The 25,706-nt window shown below is 37.3% G+C and overlaps 1 protein-coding gene across 1 annotated transcript in view; it reads right to left on the reverse strand.

Moving 5' to 3' along the window:
- Positions 1-221: 221 nt before the first annotated feature.
- The window catches only part of MUSK (muscle associated receptor tyrosine kinase), a 108,374-nt gene continuing 82,889 nt past the window's right edge, over positions 222-25,706 (reverse strand). Inside the window, exons 9-15 of the mRNA XM_003407531.4 lie at positions 20,513-20,776; positions 14,881-15,056; positions 14,198-14,221; positions 8,648-8,849; positions 7,961-8,152; positions 5,632-5,780; positions 222-1,434 (exon numbers count right to left, since the gene is read on the reverse strand). Of these exons, the coding sequence (XP_003407579.1) occupies positions 755-1,434; positions 5,632-5,780; positions 7,961-8,152; positions 8,648-8,849; positions 14,198-14,221; positions 14,881-15,056; positions 20,513-20,776 (1,687 nt within the window). The 3' untranslated portion in view covers positions 222-754. The remainder of the gene's footprint in view (positions 1,435-5,631; positions 5,781-7,960; positions 8,153-8,647; positions 8,850-14,197; positions 14,222-14,880; positions 15,057-20,512; positions 20,777-25,706) is intronic.

Below are 25,706 nucleotides of genomic sequence, written 5' to 3' on the forward strand. Positions count from 1 at the left end.
CTTCCCAGAAAAACTGGAGAAATAAGAAAACTAAAAAAAAAAAAAAAATTAAGCTCATGATAAATGTACAAAAGGAAAAACTCCTAAAGGGGAAGGGGCACAAAGACAGAAGAGGGAACTGGAAATCACAAAAAGAATATAGCCTTGCTGGTTTGCCATTTTATTCCTTAAAAACACCATCGATAAAGTGTAACCACAACTCTGTAGAATATAACAAATATAAAGCTATGCGTTAAATACATGAAAGAAATGCAACAAAAAACTAACACCTTTCTTGAGGTGGTGAGACAATGGGTGGTTTTTTTCTTCTTTCTGGTTTTCTGTACTTCACCTAAATTTTTTACTTGAAGATATATTACTTTCATACTGGACAGGATCTAAATTTATTAAAAATGAAATTTTGTATCACATTTCATATTAAAATGTAATACAGCAGAGCCCTACTCTGCTGCCTGGTAATTCAGGAACTGAACAGATGACATCCTTTCTTGAACAATAGGTAATACAAACATTCCCCAAGAGGGAGAGTACTTATCTCTTGGTATCTGACACATTTCTTAGCCTGTATTTGCCATCGGTCCATCTGCTATATGAGTCCTGAACTGCCTTTGTTTTTCCTGGGAAACAAGCAATACGCTATTCATGTCTGCTGTTATTCTTTCCTATCTGGGTCTTCTTGGGCCTCTGGTTTTGAATTCCTCTGGCTCACAGAGTCTGAGAGGAGATTGCAACGTCTTATTTGAACACTTCAACCTCAGACACCCACAGTTCCTTCTGCCCTCTCACACATGCGTTCCAGAATTCGATGGATACTGGTGAAACTGGGTCTGTCCGCAGGCAGCTTGCTCCAACACAGACGCATTAGATTGTACAGCTCCAGTGGGCAGTTCTCAGGGCAGGAGAGGATGTTGCCGTCTCTCACATAGTAAATGACCTCCTCGTGGGCCATCCCGTAATAGGGCTGCAGGCCGTAGGAGAAGATCTCCCACAAGACCACACCATAGGCCCACACATCAGACTCTGTGGTGTAGCGGTTATAGAAAATGGACTCGGGTGGCATCCAACGGATAGGGATAGCATCGTTTTCATTAGCTTTGTAGTAGTCGGCTGAGTAGATATTCCTGGAGAGGCCGAAGTCAGCAATTTTCACCACCATGTTCTCACCCACGAGGCAGTTCCGGGTGGCTAAGTCCCTGTGGACAAACTTGCGCTCTGACAGGTAAGCCATGCCAGAAGCCACCTGCCTGGCGATGCAGAGCTGCTCAGCACAGGAGAGAGGCGGGGGCCGGGGGCTGGAGACCTGCGCTACAGACAAGTCGCTGTGGCTGAGGGTGCACACGGTGTGAGGAGACATGCTGCGGAGGAACTCGTTGAGGTCGCCATAGGCCATATATTCAAAGAGTAGGCACATAGGCTTCCCGACAGCACACACACCTGGAACCAAAACAATGTCCACCGTCAGGATGGGTTTCTCAACTGACACAATGGAAAGCCAAAACCCTTACCAGTGGGAGTCAATTCTGACTCATGGCGACTCTGCTCCATAGGGTTTTCAGGGGCTAATTGTTTGGAAGTAGATCCCCAAGCCTTTTCTTCAGAGGCACCTCTGGGTGGACTAGAACCACCAACTTTTGGGTTAGCAGCCAAGCATGTCAATCATTTGCACCACAAAGGGATTCCACAACACAATTGAAGAAGTACACCAAAAGCAAATGGTCAGATCAGAAAATATGGGGCCCTGGTTTTTTGTTGACAGTGTCATAGACAAGCCTTGATCCCATGTCTTTGACCATCTCCTATTTACCTTTTAAGATTCCATTTAATTATTACCCCTTCTATAGGGTTGCTATGAGTTGGAATTGACTTGCTGTCAATGGGTTTGGTTTTTGGCTAGGATGTCTTAGCTCCAGAACATTCCAGTATCAGATTTTCCTTCTATCATCCTTTAACGTAGTACCTACCACCCTATATTTTAATCATCTATTTCTTTGTAAGTTTCACCCCAGTATTTTATCACTTTGCAATTAGAGATTATGTCTTCTTCCCCACACCTACCATGTGTCTGGCAGAGGAGGTGCTTAATAAATGTTTGGTGAATGAATTTATGAACGGATGTTTGTTTTAGGTATGTAATGCAATTGCTCTGTGTTTTGGCTTACTTCTCTGAAGAATGATAATTAGAAGGATGTCATATGAAGTTTGGAAAGGATAGCAAACAAACAAACAAATCCACAAAAAAAACCCAAGATTCTTAGATGAAACATTTTGAAATTTAAGTTTTATGATGCTCATTTTTGAAAGGAAAAATGTTAATATAAATAGAGCCTTAGATTTAATTCCAGAAAGGCTTTTTCAAATCTTAAAATCTTCTATATATGAGAGAGAAACTGGAGAACTTGGAATACGAAGGGATTATTAGGTCTACTACTTTTTTTCGGCAATTGGAAAAAATTAGAAGTTCAAAAGGAAGAGAAATAAGGAATACTGTTATCTTGGCTTACTGTTTGGGGGTTAGTTTTTAATTCTAGGGACTTTAGCAATCAGCATATTTATATGTACTAGAGAAAAAGCAAAAAAATGAGAATACATTTCTCTGAGGGGGAAAAAAAATCTTCTTGAACTGAAGTTATTTAATGAAATGCTATACTCCCTGTTACAGAAAATATTATATGAAAACTTTCTACTCTATGATGATTATTAACAAGTATATATATATATATGTCTTTTTTATATAAACAATTATATGCATATTTATATAATCCCTTCTTTAAGAGCTCTAAATGTTTTATATCTCCTAATAATTCTAACCTAACTCTTAGTTGGGACTTTAAAGCAGAATAAACTCCTTGAGAGAAGGACTGTGTTTTATTGACCTTTGTAACCTCAAGGCTAGTACTACACATGGTTCATTATAGAATTTCAATATATGTTGGATGGACTGATGGATGGATGGATAGATGGATATAAGAAAAACTCAGACTTACTGCAAGCCATGTCTTAAGTATTACGTCTTCAATAAATTATCTTACCTTGTTGTTCTACTATTTTCTCAACTGCCAGAACAGTGGGTGAGAGTCTGCAATCTTTCATGCCTCTTCCTTGTCTAAAAGTCTTCAGATCTCTACATTTTTACCTACTTCTCGACATTTATGATTGTAAAGCCATTATACACTAGGATTGCAATACCACGTAATTGGTTTTTAAAATACAACCCTTTTCAGTAAGTGCCTGATATTCCTAATGCATGAATCAAAGCAGATTTCTTTTATTGGAAATAAATTTTATGGATTTTCCCAATCTTCCTTCCCCTTTTGCCATCTTTTAAAAATGCTATTAAGTTCCAAGAAACTGTGAGAACAGTGGAATCATGTAAGGAAAGATTACTGCTTATGTATAGTTGAATTAAAAAGAGACCCTGTGTTTATGGGACATTGATAGGATTTTAGATATAGATTTAACAAATGGTCATATAAATCTCAGCTTTTGTTGGGCAATAAAAATGAGAGAAAACTCTTAGTAGTGATGTATAAACATGCTACCACAGACATCATAAACTTGCAAATTATATAGTTCGAATGCAATTCAGTCTCAGGAATCTAGGATATTATAAAATTGCAAATACCTATACAGGAAACCGTAGTGGCATAGTGGTTAAGGGCTACGGCTGCTAACCAAAAGGTTGGGGAAGCCCTATAGGGCAGTTCTACTCTGTCCTATAGGGTTGCTATGAGTCAGAATCGACTCAACAGCACTGGGTTCGGTTTGGTTTATACACGGCTTCAGTCTCAACATTTTAAGAAACAATAAAAATTATTCCTCAGCAGGAAAATATTTAGTTTGATGCTCATTGCAGATCATTATAAAAGGCTATCTCTCTCAAGCTCTAGAATCATTTTCTATACCCAGTAGATGTTAAGAGAGTCATCTCAAAACCAGTGTGATCACATAAGAAGATACTCAATGTCACTAGCAGTTAACCAAAACCCATTGCCATCGAGTCAATTCCAACTCATAGTGACCCTATAGCATAGAGTAGAACTGCCCCATAGGGTTTCCAAGGAGCAGATGGTGGATTCGAACTGCAGGCCTTTTGGTTGGTAGCCAAATGCCTAACAACTATGCCACCAGGGCTCCAAAACCAAACCCATTGCTCTTGAATTGGTACTGACTCATAGCGATCCTACAGGACAGAGTAAGAGAGTAGAACTGCTCCACAGGGTTTCCAACGAGCAGCTGGCAGATTCCAACTGCCAACCTTTTGGTTGCAGCCGAGTTCTTAACCACTGTGCCACCAGGGCTCCCTCACTAGCAGTTAAACCAAAAACCAAACCAAACCCATTGCCATCAAATTGATTCTGACTCATAGGGACCCTATAGGACAGAGTAGAACTACCCCATAGAGTTTCCAAGGAGTGGCTGGTGGATTGAAACTGCCAACCTTTTGGTTAAAACAAACCAACAAAAAAATCCATTGCAGTTGAATCAATTCCAACTCATGGTGACCCTATAACACAGACAGGGTAGAACTGCCCCATAGGGTTTCCAAGGACTGTCTGGTGGATTTGAACTGCAGAACTTTTGGTTAGCAGCCACAGCTCTTAACCACTATGCCACCAGGGTTTCCACCTTTTGGTTAGGGAGATGCAAATCAAAGGCACAATGAAATACTACTTCATCCACATTAGAATGGTAATGATCAAAAAAACGGAAAACAAGAGGTGTTGGCAAGGTTGTGGAGAAACTGGAACCCTTTCCATTGCTGATGGGAATGTAAAATGTTACAACCACTGTGGAAGACAGTTTGGCAGTTTCTTAAAAAGTTGAACATAGAACATGACCCAGCAATTCCAATCCTAGAAGTGAAAGGAACACAAATGTAAACCTGTACATCAGTGTTCATTGCAGCACTTTTCGCAACAGCAAACAGATGAAAACAACCAAAATGTCCATCAACAGATGAATGGATAAACAAATTGTGGTATATACCCATAATGGAATACTACTTGGCCATAAAGAGAAATGGAGTCCTGATACATGCACAACATTAATGAACCTAGAAAACATCATACTGGGTGAAATAAGCAAATATATGACACCAAAAATTATTAGTGGTTAACAGGGTGGAAGAGTGGCTGAAAGGGGGCTAGTTTATGCTTAGGGGGCATTAAGTTTATGTTAATGGTGGTGGGATAATTTGGAAAAGGATAGTGAGAATAGTGCACAACTTAAAGAATGTAATCAATGTCACTATAATTGTACATGTAGAACTTATTGAGATGGAGTATGTTTTGTTGTGTACTTTTTCACCACAATAAAGAAAATGTGATAAGAGGGATTCAGTTTTCTCAGTAAAGGCAGCAAAGAGAAAGAAAAATTGAAGTGTGGAGTTTAAAAAGGGATTATTAATTAAGCATTGTTCTACAAATCATGGGATAGAATGGGTGGTGTTAGGCCCTTGGTGAAGGAGCTAAGCTTGGGAAACCCCGGTCATCTCTATGCTCCAGAATCAAAAGAGAAACATAAGTAAAGAAACTGATCTATTCTGAAGTGTAAAGGAAGAAAAATTAGAACATATAAAGGAGGAAAAACTGTTTTCTGATCAAATGAACACCCTTTCTTATATTTTCATACCTAAGAGTTTCACGATGTTTGGGTTATCAAATTCTGCCATGAGGGCTGCTTCCCTCTGAAAGTCAGCTTGCATGTCTGCTGAGGCTTCTTCTTTGAGCATCTTCACTGCCACCATCGTGTAAGGTTCATAGGGAAGTAAGCCTGGAGCCCTGAGACACAAATGTGTTTAGAAAGAAACCAACGATTAGGAAGGTTTTGCAAACGCACATTTATACATACTGACCACTCACGCAGCCTTTCCCAGAGCCACAGAATCAAAGAAAGGTGCCAACAATAGTATCCAAGTAGTAAAAATCACTGGGATTATTTTTAACATAGATTAAGTTTGACATGTGCATTATTTATAAGTTACAGGAATTCTAAAGCGCACAGATCCAATGGGATTATCATCATGCTAACCCCTTCATGCCTGGCCAGAATTTAATTCCTTAAAAGCAGGGTCTATAATTTATTCATCTGTATATTCCCCATAGAGCCGAAAATCATGCCTTGCATATGTTTAGTTCTTGGTAAAAATATGTGCGCGATGTTTTTTCTTTTTTTAATTTAGTAACTCCATACAAGTGGCACCATAAGTGAGGGTAAGATTGTGTCCTATACAAGGGCGCTAGTCCAGAACGGCATTTGGTGATTAAGACCCAGCGCACATTCTTTGGGCCCTGTTGAGCTCTGTGGAGCTGCAACTAAGCAGAGAAGACATTTTCTTCTAATTCAAACAAAGTTGCTGTTCTGTCTAGTGTTAGCTCTAATACATGGTCCTTTCTTAAGGTCATTGTTTTCCCACATTTTCGGAGCACTGTTTTCCTTTTTCTGTTTTACCATTTATGAGCATCTATTTCGCATCTACACATGTCAGGCTCCGAGTTCTTAAATCAAAGCACTATTCAAAGCAAACTTTAGATGAAGTGGAGAATGTTGCAATAGGAAATGGAAGAGGAGTAAATCTGAGAATTGTTTACTGAAAACAAAGCAAGAAATTATGATTAAAAATGTATGACTTGAAATTTTCACCAAAAAGGAAATATGATTGAACTACTACTAATGGCTCATAACTTGTTTCTGTTAAATGCATTAAAATATTTTTTCTCCATATATGCAAACCTACTTCCCAGAAAAGAGGGAAAATTATTAAGATTCAAAGTATAGTACACAATACAAAGCAGGTTAATGGTGTGAATTAATTAATTTGAAATAACTATTACACGTGGTATTTGTACATCAAGGTAATGATCTGATATCTTTTCAGATACAACGTATTTTTTTCTTTATTTTTTTATTGTGCTTTAGGTGAAATTTTACAGAGCAAATTAGTTTCTCATTCAACAATTTACACTCAAATTGTTTTGCAACATTGGTTGCCATCCCTGTGATATGTCAATTTACACTCAAATTGTTTTGCAACATTGGTTGCCATCCCTGTGATATGTCAACGTTCTTCCCTTCTACTCCCAATTTACCATGTCCGTCTGTCCATTTTTCCTGCCTTCTCATCATTGCTTTTGAGCAGGTATTGCCCTTTTGGTCTCATGTACATGATTGAACTAAGAAGTACGTTCCTCACGTGTGTTATTGTTTGTTTTATAGACCTGTCTAATCTTTGGCTGAAGGGTGAACTTTGAGTGGCTTTCGTTCTGAGTTAAAAGGGCATCTGAGGGCCATGGTCTCAGGGGTCCTTCCAGTATCTTTCAGACCAGTACGTTTTTTTTTTTTTTTGGTGAATTTGAATTTTGTTCTACATTTTTCTCCTGTTCTGCCCCGGAACCCTCTTTTGGCATCCCTATCAGAGTGGTTGGTGGTGGTAGCTGGGCACCATCTTGTTCTGGGTTCAGGCTGGTGGAGGTTATGGTAGTAGTGGTCCATTAGTCCCGTGGACTAATATTTCCTTTATGTCTTTGGTTTTCTTCTCCTTTGTTCCGGATAGGATGGACCAGTAGATATATCTTAGATGGCCACTGGCGAGCTTTTAAGACCCCAGATGCTACTCACCAAAGCTGGATGTAGAACATTTTCTTTATGAACTTTGTTATACCAGTTGACCTAGATGTCCGCCAAGACCGTGGTCCCCAGCCCTCAGCCCCAGTAACTCAGTCTCTCAGGGTGTTTGGATGTGCCTAAGGAGCTTCTATGTCTTTGCCTTGGTCAGGTTGTGCTGACTTCCCCTGTATTGTGTGTTGTCTTTCCCTTCGCCAAAGTTAACACTTGTCTACTATGTAGTTAGTGATTTCCCCTCCCCATCTCTCCCCTCCCTTGTAACCATTAAAGATTATTTTTTTCTGTGCAGACACATTTCAAAGGAGTATTTTTTTTTTTTTTACATAAATAACTTTACCTTGCTTGAAAAACCCTTCCAAACGCTCCCTCTCCAATATCTCTCACATATTCAATGTTATTCCTTGGGTACTCCAGGCTGAACAATTTGGGATTCAGAAGGAGTGGCATCCTCTGGTACATGGGGTTGGGATGAAGTCTGTCTAGCAAGAGCTCGGAAGGAAGAGTGGTGAGAGTTACAGCTGCTGATTCTCTGCAGGTAAGATCAATAGTGAGCTCAGGATCAGGTAAGAGCTTTGTACTCAGGTTTTAGGAGATTTGTCATTTAGGAGTAAATGAAATAAATTGTACTAAGGCCGTCAAAAGTCCTGCAGTTTTAGAGCAATAAAATATGTTCTTTGGTTTAGAGTCAAAGGCACATTTTCTCAGGAATTTTGTCACTGTCCACATTAGCAGTGGCAGTGGGGGTGATTAGGAAAGGGGGAGGGGAGGGATAGCTTTTTTTTTTCAAATTACTTTTAGATTTTCCCTGATGTGAAAGCTAACTTTACGGCATGTGACTCTATACAAAAGGTCACCAACATTTTGAAAGGTCATGGGGTGGGGGCTTGATTTTAAAGCAGAGCAATGAATGCCATTAAGAGACTGGCAATGTTACATATATTCCTCCTCCCACCCCCAATTCCAACATTTGGCATGTAGGTTTAAAAATATTGCTACCTGAGACAAGCCTAGATTAGAACCGTACCTTTTCTTATTTTTCCATTGTTTTCGTCTTCGGCAGCAATAAAGAGTAGTTATGGTGAGAAGCACAAATATTGCGAAGCTGGACATGATGGAAATTATTACAGTCATGGAGTATGTGGGTGAGACAGAGAAGGAGGAAGAGGAGGAGGAGGGCAAATTTGGAATGTCCACACTTGGCTTTGAGGATGGCATTGGTGGGAATGCTGTAAGAAAACAATGATAATTCTTTTCACTCATTCGGAAACCTTCAGGAAATATTTTTTTCTATACAAGCAATCTGTAAACTAAATTTAATTTTTAAGGATGCGTGTTTATGTATCAGGTTCTCCCTGGCTATAGATCCTTAAAGTCTAATTGTAAGAATCCAGTGAGGCCCAATTGTAGGTCAGTCCAGCTCAAAGAATCATAGGGATTCATTAAAGATGAGACTCAGAGAAAAGAAGTATTTTTCCCAAGAAAAGTGCAAATCCTGGGCTAGCGTACTTTACACTGCACCATGTTGTTTATGACCTGACAATAGTCATAAAAAATACTAAATTATCAAACAAAATACATTATGTGATGGTACTGCAGGCTAGGGTTGACTAGAGCTGAACTTTTATACATATTTACTTTTGATTTACAAGCAGGATAAAAATAATGGAAGGGGATAAAGAAAGTATTAGAACACAAATGAACAGAAAAGTTAGTTTATCTAAAAACTAAGCTCCTGTCAAACACCTATTAAAATGGCCAATGCAATATAAAAACAAGCTAAAACCTGCATTACTGTTGGAAACCAAAAGAGACCATACTCATACTGTCTGTAGGGTACAAAGTCAATTGTATATCTATTAAAATAACCTTATTACAGCAAAACCTTTGAAATCCAGAGCCTGTGTAAGGCAGAAACTTTCAGAAAAGGCAATTCAAATATTTTCCACTAAAACGAGTGGTAGAAAAGTGCTAAGACCATACCCTGTCAAAGGTGGAAAACTTTCGAGACCTGGAAAAACAAGGCAGTCCTGCTGAGTTCCGGCTATCACAGGTTTCACTGCAATTATTATTTTTAAATTTATTTATTGTGCTTTAGGTGAAAGTTTACAAATCAAGTCAGTCTCTCATACAAAAAGCCATACACACCCTGCTGTACACTCCCAGCTTCTCTCCCCTTAATGGTCCAGCACATTCCTCCTCTCTACCTTGTATTCCCTGTGTCCATTCAACCAGCTCCTGTCCCGCTCTTCCTTCTCATCTCGCCACCAGCCAGGAGTTGCCCATATAGTCTCATGTGTCTACTTGAGCCACGAAGTTCACTTCTCACCAGCATCACTGTCTATCTTATAGTCCAGGCCAATCCCTGTATATAGAGTTGGTTTTGGAAATGGTTCCACTCTTGGGCTACCAAAGGGTCTGGGACCATGACCATTAGGGTCCCTCCAGTCTCAGTCAGACCATTAAGCCTGGTTTTTTCACAAGAATTTAAGATCTGCATCCCACTGATCTCCTGCTCCATCAGGGATTCTCTGTTGTGTTCCCTGTAGGGCAGTGATCAGTGGTAGCTGGGCATCATCTAGTTCTGTTGGTCTCAGGGTGATGGAGTCTCTGGTTTATGTGGCCCTTTCTGTCTCTTGGGCTCATATTTACCTTGTGTCTTTGGTGTTCTTCATTCTCCTTTGCTCCAAGTAGGTTGAGACCAATTGATGCATCTTAGATGGCCACTTGCTAGTGTTTAAGACCCCAAATGCCTCTTACCAAAGTGGAATGCAGAACGTTTTCTTAATACATTTTGTTATGTCAATTGATCTAGATGTCCCCTGAAACCATGGTCCCCAAACCCCCATCCCTGCTACTCTGGCCTTTGAAGCATTTGGTTCTATTCAGGAAACTTCTTTGCTTTTGGTTTAGTCCAGCTGTATTGACTATGCCTGTGTTATGTGTTGCCCTTCCCTTCACCTAAGAAAATTTTTGCCTACTGCTTTGATCTAGTTACAGTTTCACTGCAATTATATTTTAAATCCTCTTCATAGGTTGAGTAAAGATAAAAACAGCTATTGATTACTTTAATAACATAATTGACAATAATGTTTTAATAGCTATAAATTAACTTTGTACCTAATAAGGAAGAATAAACATTCTTTTCAAATATTTGTGGGTTACTGACAGAAATGATCTTATGCCAGGCCATAATTCTCAACAAATTTAAAAAGCAGAAATTATCAGATGGACTTTTTGATTAAAATGTCATAACAGAAGTAACAATAGATTAAATAAAACTCAATAGGGCATTAAAAGAAAAAGGAAAAATATAATAACTTTGATCAAAGAATAAAAATTAACCATAGTTACAGATTAGAAAATAACTTCCTAATAGTGCATATGAGATTTGGCCAAAACTGTGGTCAATGATAAACTCATAGCTTTATCTATTTCTAAACATTTAATTCAAGACTTTGGAAAAGAAACAATAACTACAGAGAGCAGATGAAAATAAGTGTTAAAGTAACAGCCGTATACAAGTAGAAATTAATATGTTAGAATACACAACCAACGGATGACAGAATTCAAAAACAGGTCAATAGTTGTTCTTTATATTTTTAAAGCAGTCTAACCAGTGGAATTTTATTCTTTTTAAAAATAAGAAAGACACAAACATACAATATCAGAATGAGAAAAGAGTTCTGACAACAGATTCAAAGGTCAATAAAAAAGAGATAATATATAATTATGCACTTATATATTTAAAATCATAAGAAAAATATAGGAACATACTAATCACCAAATTTAAAGAATTAGAAAGCCCAAATATACTAATAAGCAGGAAATTAGTTTTAAAAGTCATTATAGAATTATGAATACATTCTTTCAATCTTAGAAGAGATAAAATTTCCATATTTTAAGATATATTCCAATAAAACAAAAAATCTTTCAGACTTTTTTAGGGTGCTGTTATAATACTAATATCACAACCTGACAAAATTAGAACAAAAGAAAACTGCATACACAGACTACAGAACACACATTTTTAAAAAATTCTAAATGAAATACTAGCAAATTGACTGTAATCTTATAGTAAGAGAATATTGAATAAGAAAATATATTAATATAACACATCACATCCAAAGTCAAAAGAAAAACTTTTATCTCAGTGGATGCCTAAAGCCTTTTGAAATAGGACTCTTGTAAGAGCAGAGATTACATTGGAGTGCCCATATCTGACTTCTTAGTCCAGGAGTAGACCCAAGGATTATGCCAGTTGCTAAGCAAATAGTTTTGAAGCCTGTGAAGGCTGACTTGGTCACCACTGTGGCTCAAGTAGTCACCTGGAACCGGAAGAACATCAGCACAGCAGTAGAACATCCATGCAGGACCAATGACAGCATGTCTCAACAAGCATTAACAGAGAATCAGATTTCCAAATTCCCTCTGAGGCTGGTTGGAAAGCCGGTCTGACTCTCTTTGGACTAAGGTTTGGACTAGGTTTCTTAATCAATCCAAGGTGGGTGGGGAGGGGTGCTTAAATTAGAGAGCTGAGCTTCCTGCTAATAACAATGTAGGAGCAATTATATAAAGACAAGGAGAAGTGACTATTTTTGTATCTGGATTTTACAGAGCAGTTCATACTATATATGACATGTGAGTGAACATAATGCAATTTCTAAAATTAGTAGTCTAATCCCACTGATAAATATAAAGATGATTTTCCTAAGAATATTGGAAAATATAATGACATACTAAGAAAATAATCTGTTATGACTAAGTAGAATTTATTTTAAAATGCAAGAATTGACATGGTCTAAATAATAATTTTGTTCTCTGAATTTAAGTATTTATTCCTTTCAGGATAGCTTTGTTTTGTTATTTCTTGATTATTGCTTTTGATCTATTTGCTTTTGTTTTCTCTAGAGCTACATCAATTATCTCTTTGGATATTCTCATTCTTTTTACCTTTTCTCTCATAATTTTGTCTCTCTTTTTCCTTTGAACTTCAAGGGTAGTTTTATTCACTCACTCATCCATACAGTAATGTATTCATTAAATTCTACTAATGGTTAGATATCAGGAATACTGTGGTAACATGACAAGTCTGCATTTAAGTACTTATCTGAGAAACAAACTAGTAAACAGATAATTACAATAAAATATAAGAAGTGTTATAAGAGTGGTAAGAACAGGTTGCTCTGGGAACACCCAGGCACAGCATGATCTCCAGCTTTAGGCACACTGGATAGGTTTTCTAGAGTAAGTAAGTTTAAGTTAAACGTAAAGGATGAGTAGCAATATCCAGATGAAGGTGTGATTACATTTTCAGAGAATACTGTCTTAAGACATGTGTCCTGGGACATGTTCTCAGATAAAATGATCAGTTTACAATATTTGGAGTTCATTATCTTACCTGTACCAAAGATTTCATAAAACATTTTTTTGAAGACTAAGAAATCAGTTTATTTGCGCTACTGATATTTTTATTCAGAATGAGTGTAAAAGGCATAAATGTGATTTTTAAAAAAGTGTTGTTACTGTCTAATGTACAAGCCCTCAGTAGTAAGCATTCAATGAACATCTGAATGGATGAGTGAGTGAACAGTTAAAAACCCAATCAAAGTAAACTTTGGCGCTCATATGACAATGAAATAAAACATTTCTTTTTCATTCCTTCAACTTGTGAATAACAATTTGACAGGCTTCAAGAATAATATATTTTTAGGGTTTTCCATAATTGCTATTTTTTTTAATAACTGAGTGATTCAATTGGAAACAGTAATGTTCTTTTAATACTTTAAGTCTTAGTCCTTGAAATGAGCTGGTAAAATCAAGTCCTCTTTAATAGTCAAGGCATTTAGCCAAGTGCAAAGGAGATTAGGCCTGGAATATGTATCACAGGAAGTGAGTATGATTTAGGCCTTAGAACATTCAGCTCGGAGGAAGTTAACTGACATGAAAGAACTTTTCTAATTTCATTCTGAAGATTTCTACCTTCTGGTAGCTTAAAGCACCATCTGATACAAGTCAGTTTCTAGGACATTCTTTTCAAGCAATCTTCTCGAATTCTTTCCTAAAGGCTTTCATGGACCTTTTTAAAACCATTTGATTTGACACTATTAATTTTATTACTGGAAATTAGCTGTGTAAAGAAACTATCTTCCAAAATAAAGCTTTGTTGTCACAACTGAAGACCATGACTGGCTCAGTAAAGAAATAAATATTTGTTTTTAATCTATAAATAATTAGATGATTAAAAATCATGAATGCAAAAATCAAAAGATGACATTTTAAATTTGATTTATTTTATAGACATATCAGGGATAACATAGATGAATAAACTTGAGGTGGGAGATATTAACTGTAACATTGTTCACTACATATTGTGCCTTCCGTGGCCTAAGTAGAAGCTATAAGCTGAGACATCCAACAGTTTTCCCTCATGTTCTACCTAGGATGAGTGTGGTGGAAGGCCTGAGACGAGATGGTACATTCTGTTCTGGATATCATGAAGTATGAGTGTAAATACGCATGCATGAATCCAGTTACATACACATAAGGTTCCAAGGGCACAAACAAAATTACTTACTTGTTAGGTTTCCTTTTATAAAATCTGAGGGGGAAAGGATAAAAATTTGTTTTAAGTGAGCATCCAGATATTGCATATATTTTGTGTGAGAGTGCTAAGAAATTCAAGTCCTCTTTCAGCTCTTTAATATACAACTGGAAAACATTCTTTGCATTCAAATGTGAAAGGATTGCGGTCTTTGAAATTAAACCAGCTGTTAGGGATAACAACACAGTTCCTTACCAGTGATATTCATTAAACAACATGCAGTGATTCTGTTTTGGGAAGTCAGCATTTTCAAACATGTGGCTTATTTTTACATGCTTAAAAATCTGCTTCACTGACTAAGAAAGAGAATTTATTCCTTTATTTCACTCCCATGACAAAATATGGGATGTCCTTAGCTATTTTATCGCACACTCCATAAAATGTTATAAGCTCTTGTAAGACCCCTGTGAAATAAGGTAAGATCTCAAGCAGCAGTCAAAAGGGCTCTGTAATTTATTTTAGAACAAAGGAAATAAAATCCTTGTGCTAACCAGTGCAATTAGGATAGCATTAGGATTCTGCTATTAGGTGTCTAAGAAGGCAGGATTTAAACAAAAAAAAATTAGAAATGTTAGCATTAGGAACATTAAGCTTAAGTTTCTTCCAAATAGTAAATTCCTCTTAACCTTCAAAGTCTTGGGAAAACTCTCTGTTACCTAAATATGGCAGTCTGGTACAGGCCATGGGATCCCAGTGCATGCTGGGAAACTTGCTGCATTCTGGCATGGAAAGCAGATTCATCCCAGATCTGTAGAGTCCTCTGTGGGTCTTTTCTTCTATCGCCAGCCATTCTTTTGCACAGAAGAGCTCCTTTACTGCCATGCAGTACTCTCTAAAAATTTGTATGGAGAACAAATTGATGAATCATGGGATGTTAAAGCCAAATTTGTGGTGGAACCTACATTTTATATTTTCAAAACATCATCATAGTACATACTCTGTTGTTCCTTGTCACATGGGGTCGCTATGAGTTGAAAATCAACTTGAGGGCTCCTAACAACAATGACTGTAAAATCCAAAGTTGTTGTTAGTCTTAGTTGCCATTGAGTCAATTCTGATTCATTATAATCCTGTGTGTTACAGAGTAGAACTGATCCATAGGGTTTTCTTGGCTGTGACATTAATGAAGCAGATCACTAGGCTTTTTCTTCTGAGGTACAAATCAAGTGTAAAAACTAAAAATAATGTTAAAAATAGAATTCCAAATAAAGTTTAAAAAACCAAGTATGGAGGATTCAGTAAAATTATGCTAACTTAAATAGGCCTACTCTCAATAACTTAGTGAAAAATGCATGAAGACTATCAACAGAAAATTCGAACAAGAGACCTAAAATTGCCAAGCAAAGTTAAGATTTTTATTTTTCTCTTTGTGATTTTTTTTGGAACATTCTGTTTTTTATACAATGGACCCCTGTAGGTTTTGTTATTATAAAACCACAATGAATGTCACTCCCCAAAAAGTGGAAAACATATTTCTAACCCAATTATAATTCATCTCAAACAAGTGTCCATAATGTTGAGCTGATTCCAGGACATCAGGACTAGTTTAGCACCCGAGTATCACTGTCTAAGCATAATGACCATTTTAGTGACCACCACAAATTATATTAGTAGTGAAAATGACAGCCTGACAGAATCTGTCTTCACATTCTTTTGCTGGTCATACCTTTTGTTTATTAGATACCTGTTTCTTTCCAGTTAAAGGATTGTCATTATTGAGCAATATCTCAAATAAACAATTTTGGAGAATCCAAAAAGGAACCCAAGAAATAGAAATCTAAGCTAAAGGAATAGCAGCTGACAGAGACACTATTTCTTCAAAAAACCACAAGGGCAGTTGAAAGAGAATCAGAATTTCCTAACCTCCAGTGTGACGAATTTTTCCGCCTCCTGCCTATTTTCTTCGCCATCCTCTTCTCGGCAATAGTTTTAGTTTTTCTCTCCTCCTCCTTCCCTTTCTTATTCCCTCAATTCTAGAGTCCATTGAAAGATTTTTAGATGTCATTTCTGATCACAACACAATGTAGGTGAAGAAACAACAAATCACATTGTTTTTTCAGTGACTCCAAACCCTCAAATTCTGCAGTAAGTTGAGGAATAGAACACTCCATTTTAATGATCTCAATGTAGTCCTTTTTTGCTAAACAGACAGTAACTTAAAATTATTTCAATATGTAAATAGTCCCTGGTTTTATGTCAATGGATATCAACATGTGCTATATTGGCATTTTTTTCTTTTGTGCTTTCTTCAAAAGAAAACTTAGGAAGAACAACATTTATTGTTTCTAATATATTCCATTGGTGTCTTTAATACACTCAACTCTATTTTGCAGATAAGGAAAATGAAATCTAGCCAAGATCATACATTTAGAAAGCAGTGCCAGTATTTGAACTTTGTTCTATTTGGCTCAAAAGTCAGATTGATTGCTGTGTTTTCTACCATAAGAAGTAAATGAAAAAAAAAAAAATTTTTTTTTAAAGGCAAAGATAATTCTATTGAACAAGGATTTATGAATTTCAATATTTTTTTTTAAATGGGGGTTTTAAGGTAATATTTAACCACAACCTATTTCTCCAAAATCAATGAAGTAAGAATATCAGTTCTTAGATTAGAATATTCGATGGAATGTGTTATTGTTGTTGTTAGGTGCCATCAAGTCAATTCCGACTCATAGTGACCCTATGTACAACAAAATGAAACACTGCCCGGTCCTGCACTGTCCTCACAATCTTTGTTATGCTTAAGCCCACTGTTGCAACCACTGTGCAAATCCATTTCGTTGAACGTCTTCCACTTTTTCCCTGACCCTCTGCTTTACCAAGCATGATGTCCTCCAGGGACTGATCTCTTCTGATAATATGTCCAAAGTATGTGAGACATAGTCTCTTCATCCTTGCTTCCAAGGAGCATTCTGGTTGAACTTCTTCCAAGATAGATTTGTTGGTTCTTTTTGGCAATCCAAAGTATATTCAATATTCCTCTCCAACACCACAGTTCAAAGGCATCAATTCTTCTTTGGGTTTCCTTACTCATCATCCAGCTTTCACATGCATATGAGGCGACTGAAAGCACCATGGCTTGGGGTGGGCGCACATGAGTCTTCAAGGTGGTATCTTTGCTTTTCAACACTTTAAAGAGGTCTTTTGCAGCAGATAGGGCCAATGCAATGTGTCTTTTGTTTTCCTGAATGTGCTTCCATGGATATCGATTGCGAATCCAAGTAAAATGAAATCCTTGACAATTTTAATCTTTTCTCTGTTTATCATGAAGTTGCTTGTTGGTCCAGTGGTGAGGATTTTTGTTTTCTTTATTTTGAGGTGTAATCTATACTGAACGCTGTGGTCTTTGATCCTCATCAGTAAGTGCTTCAAGTCTCCTCACTTTCAGCAAGCAAGGTTGTGTCATCTGCATAACGCAGGTTGTTAATGAGTCTTCTTCCAATCCTGATGCCCCGTTCTTCTTCATATAGTCCAGCTTCTCAGATTATTTGCTCAGCATACAGATTGAATAAGTATGGTGTAAGGATACAGCCCTGACGCACACCCTTCCTGACTTTAAACCATGCAGTATCCCCTTGAACTGTTTGAACGACTGCCTCGTGATCTATATACAAGTTCCTCATGAGCACAATTAAATGTTCTGGAATTCCCATTCTTTGCAATGTTACCCATAATTTGTTATGATCCATACAGTCGAATGCCTTAGCATAGTCAATAAAACACAGCTAAACATCTTTCTGATATTCTCTGCTTTCAACCAGGATCTATCTGACATCAGCAATGATACCCCTTGTTTCATGTCTTCTACTGAATCCGGCTTGAATTTCTGGCAGTTTCCTGCTGATATACTGCTGCAGCAGCTTTTGAATGACCTTTAGCAAAATTTTAGTTGTGTGTGACATTAATGATAGTGTTTGATAATTTCCTCATTCTGCTGGATCACTTTTCTTGGGAATAGGCATAAATATGGATCTCTTCCAGTCAATTGGCCAGGTGGCTGTCTTCCAAATTTCTTGGCATAGACGAGTGAGCACTTCCAGCACTGCATCCGTTTGTTGAAACATCTCAATTGGTATTCCATCAATTCCTGGAGCCTCGTTTTTCACCAGTGCTTTCAGTGCAGGTTGGACTTCTTCCTTCCATATCATCAGTTCCTGATCATATGCTACCTCCTGAAATGGTTGAACATTGATCAATTCTTTTTGGTATAGTGACTTAGTGTATTCCTTCCTTCTTCTTTTGATGCTTCGTGTGTCATTTAATATTTTCCATGTAGACTCCTTCGGTATTGCAATTGGAGGCTTGAATCTTTTCTTCAGTTCTTTCAGCTTGAGAAATGCCAAGCATGTTCTTCCCTCTTGGTTTTCTATCTCCAGGTCTTTGCAAATGTCAGGATAATACTTTACTTTGTCTTCTCAAGCCATCCTTTGAAATCTTCTGTTCAGCTCTTTGACTTCATTGTTTCTTCCTTTCACTTTAGCTACTTGACCTTCAAGAGCAAGTTTCAGACTCTTCTGACATCCGTTTTGGTTATTTCTTTCTTTCATGTCTTTTTAATGACCTCTTGCTTTCTTCATGTATGATGTCCTTGATGTCATTCCACAATTCTCTAGTGTTCAGTCATTAGTGTTCAATGCATCAAATCTGTTCTTGAAATGGTCTCTAAATTCAGGTGGGATATACTCAAGGTCGTACTTTGGCTGTCATGGACTTGTTCTAATTTTCTTCAGTCTCAACTTGAACTTGGTTATGAGCAATTGATGGTCTGTTCTGCAGTTGGCCCCTGGCCTTGTTCTGACTGATGATATTGAGCTTTTCCATCATCTCTTTCCACAGATGTAGTTGATTTGATTCCTGTGTATTCCATCTAGAGGGGTCCACGTGTATACTTGCTGTTCATGTTGGTGGAAAAAAGTATTTGCAATGAAGAAGTCATTGGTCTTGCAAAATTCTGTCATGTGATCTCTGACATCATTGCTGTCATCTAGGCTGTATTTTCCAACCACCAATCCGTCTTCATTTCCAGCTTCTGCATTCCAATCACCAGTAATTATCAATGCACCCTGATTGCATGTTCGATCAATTTCAGACTGCAGAAGTTGGTAAAAATCTTCAATTTCTTCCTCTTTGGCGTTAGTGGTTGGGGCGTAAATTTGAAAAATAGTCATATTAACTGGTCTTTCTTGTATGCATATGGGTATTATACTATCACTGACAGCATTGTACTTCAGGACAGATCTTGAAATGTTCTTTTTTGAGAATGAATGCAATGCCATTCCTCTTCAAGTTGTCCTTCCCAGCAAAGTAGACCATATGATTGTCCAATTCAAAATGGCCAATACCATTCCATTTCAGCTCACTAATGCCTAGGATATCGATGTTTATGCATTCCATTTCATTTTTGAGGATTTCCAATTTTCCTAGATTCATACTTCGTACATTCCAGGTTTTGATTATTAATGAATGTTTGCCACTGTTTCTTCTCATTTTGAGTTGTGCCACATCAGCAAATGAAGGTCCCAAACACTTGACTCCATGCATGTCATTAAGGTCACCTCTGCTTTGAGGAAGCAGCTCTTCCCCAGTTGTACTTTAACTGCCTTCCAACCTGAGGGGCTCATCTTCCAGCACTATATCAGACAATGTTCTGCTGCTATTCATAAGAATTTCACTGGCTACTTCTTTTCAGAAGTAGACAGCCAGGTTCTTCTTCCTAGTCTGTCTTAATCTGAAAGCTCATCTGAAACCTGTTCACCATGGTAACCCTGCTGGTATTTGAATACTGGTGGCATAGCTTCCAGCATCACAGCAACACGCAAGCCCTCACAGTTTGACAAAATGACAGATGCATGGGGGTAGATGGAATGTACTTACTTTAAAATAATATTCTGAAATGCTAATCATAAGTTCATATTTATTGACAGATAATGCTGAAATCATTGAAATGTCTTTATTTTCTCTTGGCTTTTAATTTTGTCTTGCTAATGAGGTCCATATTAAGATTTCCTTTTTTATTTGGTAGAAAACAGGGATATTTATGACTATGACAATCAAGTGACTAATAACAAGAATACTGTATGTTTTATGATATTTTCTAGAAACTCAGAGCCCTTGTATTATAAAGGGTATCATCCGCAATTTAGATGGTAGGGATTTTGTCTAATCACAGTACCTCCTCTTTTGGACAAAAGCCAGCCTTTGCCTTTACTATTGCACGACACTTCCTTCTTTTGAAAACTCTGCCTGTTTGCAGACAGACATACAGAATTTGTCCATTTATTTATTTACCTGCAGATAGGCTTAGGAGTAGGTACTGCTCCAGGATTGCAGTCTTGGAAGATGTGGTTACACAGCAGAGCCTCAGCAGCTGGCCGGCAGAGTGGGCTCACTTCTTTCAGTTCATTCCAGCTGGTATGGACCAGTAGCTCTTGGGCCTCTTCAGGGTCAGTGTAGGAAGTGTTGAAGAAAACAAGAGCATCTTTGGCTAGGATGGCATTACACACCTCCCCTCTGTACTGGGCGCAGTAACCTTTGTTATCTTTCTGTGGTTTACTGAAAGAAGCAATGAACAACATTCCCAATCACATGCCATTTCTTGGCATTCACTCTGCTTTTTTTCTTTTCAGTTTCCACACCTGCATCACCGAAATAGGAGAAAACTCTACTAGTAAACTGGTAGAAATGTTACATTTGAATATTGTCTTTATTTCCAGCTGCAATTATATCATCTCTAGCTACCCCAGAGGGCTATTAAGAGAACCAAATATGATCATGGATGTGAAAAGTTTTGGAAACTATCAAGGACCGAATAGATTTGGATATGTTTATTATTTACATTATAAGTGGAATGTGACTACTCTTAGCTAAGCCATCTTACACTCTTCTTGCAAATAAGCTGACATAGCAATAAGTACATCTAAACATATATTCATCATGTCATAACAAGTGACTGAGCATGATAATAATTACTCTGATCCAAAAAGCTCCCAGCTTTATATACAGCATGTTTATTTATGTGTTACAGTAGTTAAATACCTGAATTTTGCAGAACACTTACACCTTTGGGATGCCTTCCATACTCAGATTCATGCTCTCACACACCTTTCAAGCATTCCATTAAAGAATACAAAGAAAGACACACGGGGAGGATATGGCTCTCAGAGGAGCTGACACCTGAGCTTTTCTATGGTCTTATCACATGTCCTGGGGAAAGTCACCTGGTCACTGAGAGCCCCAATGCCCTAACCTATAAAGTGATAGAAGTAATTATTCTGAACTTAGAGTATTACATGTTAATGCTGTAATTAAATGTGGGAAAAGATGATTAACTCTATAGTGCTAGCACAAAAATAAGATTAAAAGCTTATCTGCTACAACAACTGAAGAGGACAATAGGGACAGTAGAAAAAGATGCTGGCTTTCTCTTTTCTCATCTTCTAGTGCTTATCCATTTGTCCTTTTAATGGAATGCTGGAATTATAATAATAACTCATATCCTCATCATTGATATTTATTGAGCGCTTATTATGTGTAGGCACTGTGAGGATCTCAATATATTCTTATACCTTCCATCCAATCTATGTCATTAACAATGGTGGAAAACTCACATTAAGGTGTGTTCTCATTTAGATTTGTACAACTGTTGGAATTTAACATTTCATTATCTTTATGTAAAGGATTTTAAAGTAAGAGAATTAAACAGAAATTTGTGGAAACTTCAAGATGTTAAGAGGCCCCATTAGAATTTGAAAAAATGATATTTTAATTATAAATCATCATTGTCTAACCTTTACAGAAAATCCATTAGATACCACTAATTCTAGAAAAACAATTAACTTCCATGAAATGCAACTATAGTTTAAAATAATCTTTTGTAATATAGAATTTTCCTCTATTTCATACTAGCCTTTCACTGACTAGCCAACATCATTTTTACTGTATCACTTGTAGTTCGTTGAGGATTTTTAAAATGAAGGACTAGAATATGAAAAACAAGACTCCCATGAAAACCTGGGCAAGGTAAGGGTGAGAAAACACACATAGAAATAGCCTACAACCCAGCCTCTTAGGGAATCCACTTTATGATGACACTAGGAAAGTCAGAAGGAGCTCTGGTGATGCAACAGTTAAGCACTCGGCTGCTAACTGAAAGGTTGGTGGTTTGAACCCACCCAGTCACTCCATGGTAGAAAACCTGGGGATGTGTTTTAATAAAAATTACAGCCTAGAAAACCCCATGGGGTAGTTCTACTCTGTCACATGGGGTCACTGTGAGTCGAAAATCAACATGATGGCACCCAACGACGACGAAGAAAATTAGAAGTAAGAATGCTGTGTTTTAAGAAATTGAATAATAATAGTTGAGCCTAGTTTACAAGATAGTCCCACATATTAATAGAACTTCTCAGTAATTAGACAGGCTGGATAAGAGCTGGTATGACCTTTGTCACTTAGAAAAAAACTGCAACACTTAGGAGTTGAATATTTTACCCAATGTCTCTAAGATGGCAATTACTTAGCTAGGCTCTGCTGTCATGAGAGTCCTCATTTTCCATCAGTATTTTTTAATTTTAAAAATATATATGATTTTTCCTGTAATTATGCAAGCAAAAAATGAAAACTATGAAAATGTAAACAAAAGAGAAAATGAACAAAAACAGCCTCAGAGACAGCGACATTAATCATCAACTAACAATCAATCCTTCTTTCTAGATTCATCCTGCTTCTCCTAATAAAACCCCTAGAAAAATCTTTGGAACAACTTCAGTGCTGCTTAAGAGTGTTGAATTTTCATTTATGTCTGAGTGCTAGCTATATAAATATAAAATAAAAATCTGAAAGTTTAGCAGAATAATGTTTGAATAGAAATGAAACTAATTTTTAACTTAAAATAATTTAATTTTGTTTTTTCCACCTACTAGCCTTAAGACCACTAAGCCTGTGAAAACCTTTTCCATGCTGGGAAAAGCCACACAAACACGAAATGTTTTATAATAATTTTTAAAAATACTAACTAACTAACAACAATAATGGTTATTACTAGTTTTCAATGTCTCCATGTTGCTCATGGCAGCATTAAGGAGTTGGCTTTGGTGGCATATCTGTGCTTGAATTTTAGCTCTACAAGGTGAGGGATATACAGGGAGAAAAAAACAAAACAAAAATTAAAACCAGACTGCTTGGTCACAGTTTCAGTGCTTAAATGACTTCCTTTTTCTTTTTCTCTCCTCTTTTGCAGACTTGTAAACCTCAATTTTTACTCTGTGATCAAATTTTAGAGGTGAGGCAGGGAAGCAGATGGCCATTTTGTTTTTCAACCTCCTAAACCTATCACTTAAAGAAAAAAAAAAAAAGGAATTCACAGCAAGAACTGGGGAACGAGATGCATGCAAAGAATTTCCAGAATTCTTTGCTGTCTTCTGCTGTCTTTTGAAAGTGATGAGACCCATCCATGTCCAGCTAAAGTTGTGCTTCTCTGTGTGCAGTTCCTGGAATGGCCAACGTAGTAACACTCAAAGCGGCTGGTCGTGTTGCTCGTTCCAACAGTGGGGCAAAGGTCATAGGGATCTGCTCACAGCTTGCTGGTTAGTTTGGAATGATCTGCCGAACTATCTTCTAAAAATGTTAGCTAATATCAGAGATGGAGCCAGTCTGTCCCTCCCCTCCCAACAAACTAAGCCTGGCTGATCTGCCTTTTTGTAAAGTTTATCTTTGTAGAGGCAACAATGAATACTTGATTCCCCAGTCCCCCTTTTAACTTCTTTTATAACAGATAATTCTCCTTGGTAAAAGAGAACATTGAAAGGATTTCAATAGACCTTTTATTCTTTTTACACTACACCGTTTACTCTTTCCCCCTCCACTTTAAAATGTATCAGTCACGTTCAGTATTTTTAAATATTATCTTCCAGTTTCTATGAGGGAGATGCCTACTCCCTTTGAACACATAATACTTTATCCAAAGGCATGTCCAGATGACCAGCTGTGGCGTGTTGGGTTATGACACATCACTTCTCCAGTGGAAACTCCACATGTTCCTTTCTTTCTCTCCCTCCAGGTGGCACATCTGATAGCCTCTACCTCTCATCTAGAACAGACATCTTCCCTTATACAGCCACTGCCTAGTCCCTAGGGGATGCAAATGGTTAAGTGGTTGGCAACTACATAGAGTAGGTAGTTAAAAAATGTCAGGCATACAAGGAGGGCAGGTGAGCTGAACAGTGTGTGAATGAAAGGTGGATCTCTTCTGTTGGTGGTCTGTATTTTAATTAACGTCTACTGCATTTAGCCATACATCACCTCAGTGATGTTCTGCTTCACTGTGGAGTCCTTAAGGGTCAAGACTCTGTCTCTTAGAACTGGGACAGCCACATAATACTAAAAAGTCTCAATAACTATTCATTGAGCAAATGAATGTATCAAAGCAATATGAACTGTGACAAGATTGAAAATAAACCAAATTTTCCTGTGCAATGAATTATTTCACTCCAAAGAGTTAGACTCAATCAACGGCTGGGTTCTTAAACCTCCAGTTACTATGCTAGCTGAATAAGGCACTTAAAAAAAAAAAAAAAAAAAACCCGTTGCTGTTGAGTCGATTCCAACTCATAGTGACCCTATAGGACAGAGTAGAACTACCCCATAGAGTTTCCAAAGAGCACCTGGTGGATTCGAACTGCCGACATTTTTGGTTAGCAGTCATAGCACTTAACCACTATGCACCAAGGTTCCCAAGGCACTTAGTGTAGTAGTTATGAATCTGGGTTCTTGAGTTCTTCTGCCTGAACTCTGATTAAAGCTGTGTGGTTTGTTACGCAGCCCTGGCCCCCCTTGGTGCATCACGCTCCTTGTATGCAAAATGGGGATAATGACAGTTCCAGCACTAATCCCCGGTGGAAATATTAAAATAAGAAAAGTGGTACTCATAAACAAACCATAAAACTTAGTTGCTTTTATCATTACTCGTACTGTTGATTAATCATTCGCAACTCAGTTTCTTCATCTATAAAATTAGAGAAAAATAGTTATCATACTTCCTAGAGTTTTTATGAAAGTCAATTTTAATAATGTACTGCAAATAAAACACTAAATTGAAAAATGATATATTACAAGGTGATGCTATCTTATATACAGGATATGGCTATGAGAGAGTGTCTGGTGGTCAGTGCTGAGTTCCAGTTTCAACTCTGTCATTTACTAGCTGTATAAGTCACTTGTACTCTCTAGTTCAAAGAAACTCTTCTTTTAGTTTCTTTTCTGTAAATAAGGATAATAATAATAATACCTATTTTAGATTTTTTTCAAAGGATAAATTTAATTAAGGCATGTAAATCTCCTAGCACAGTGCCTGATACATAATAAGTGTTCAATAGGTGTTATCTATCTTGATGTTCGCTGTCCTCATCATCTTGCAAGAGTATTCAAAGGATTAAAAATTAGTTTCTAAAATACTACAGAGCTCAACAATTAGTAGACACTTAAT

Source organism: Loxodonta africana, chromosome 9, assembly GCF_030014295.1.
Source record: "Loxodonta africana isolate mLoxAfr1 chromosome 9, mLoxAfr1.hap2, whole genome shotgun sequence".
NCBI lineage: Eukaryota > Metazoa > Chordata > Mammalia > Proboscidea > Elephantidae > Loxodonta > Loxodonta africana.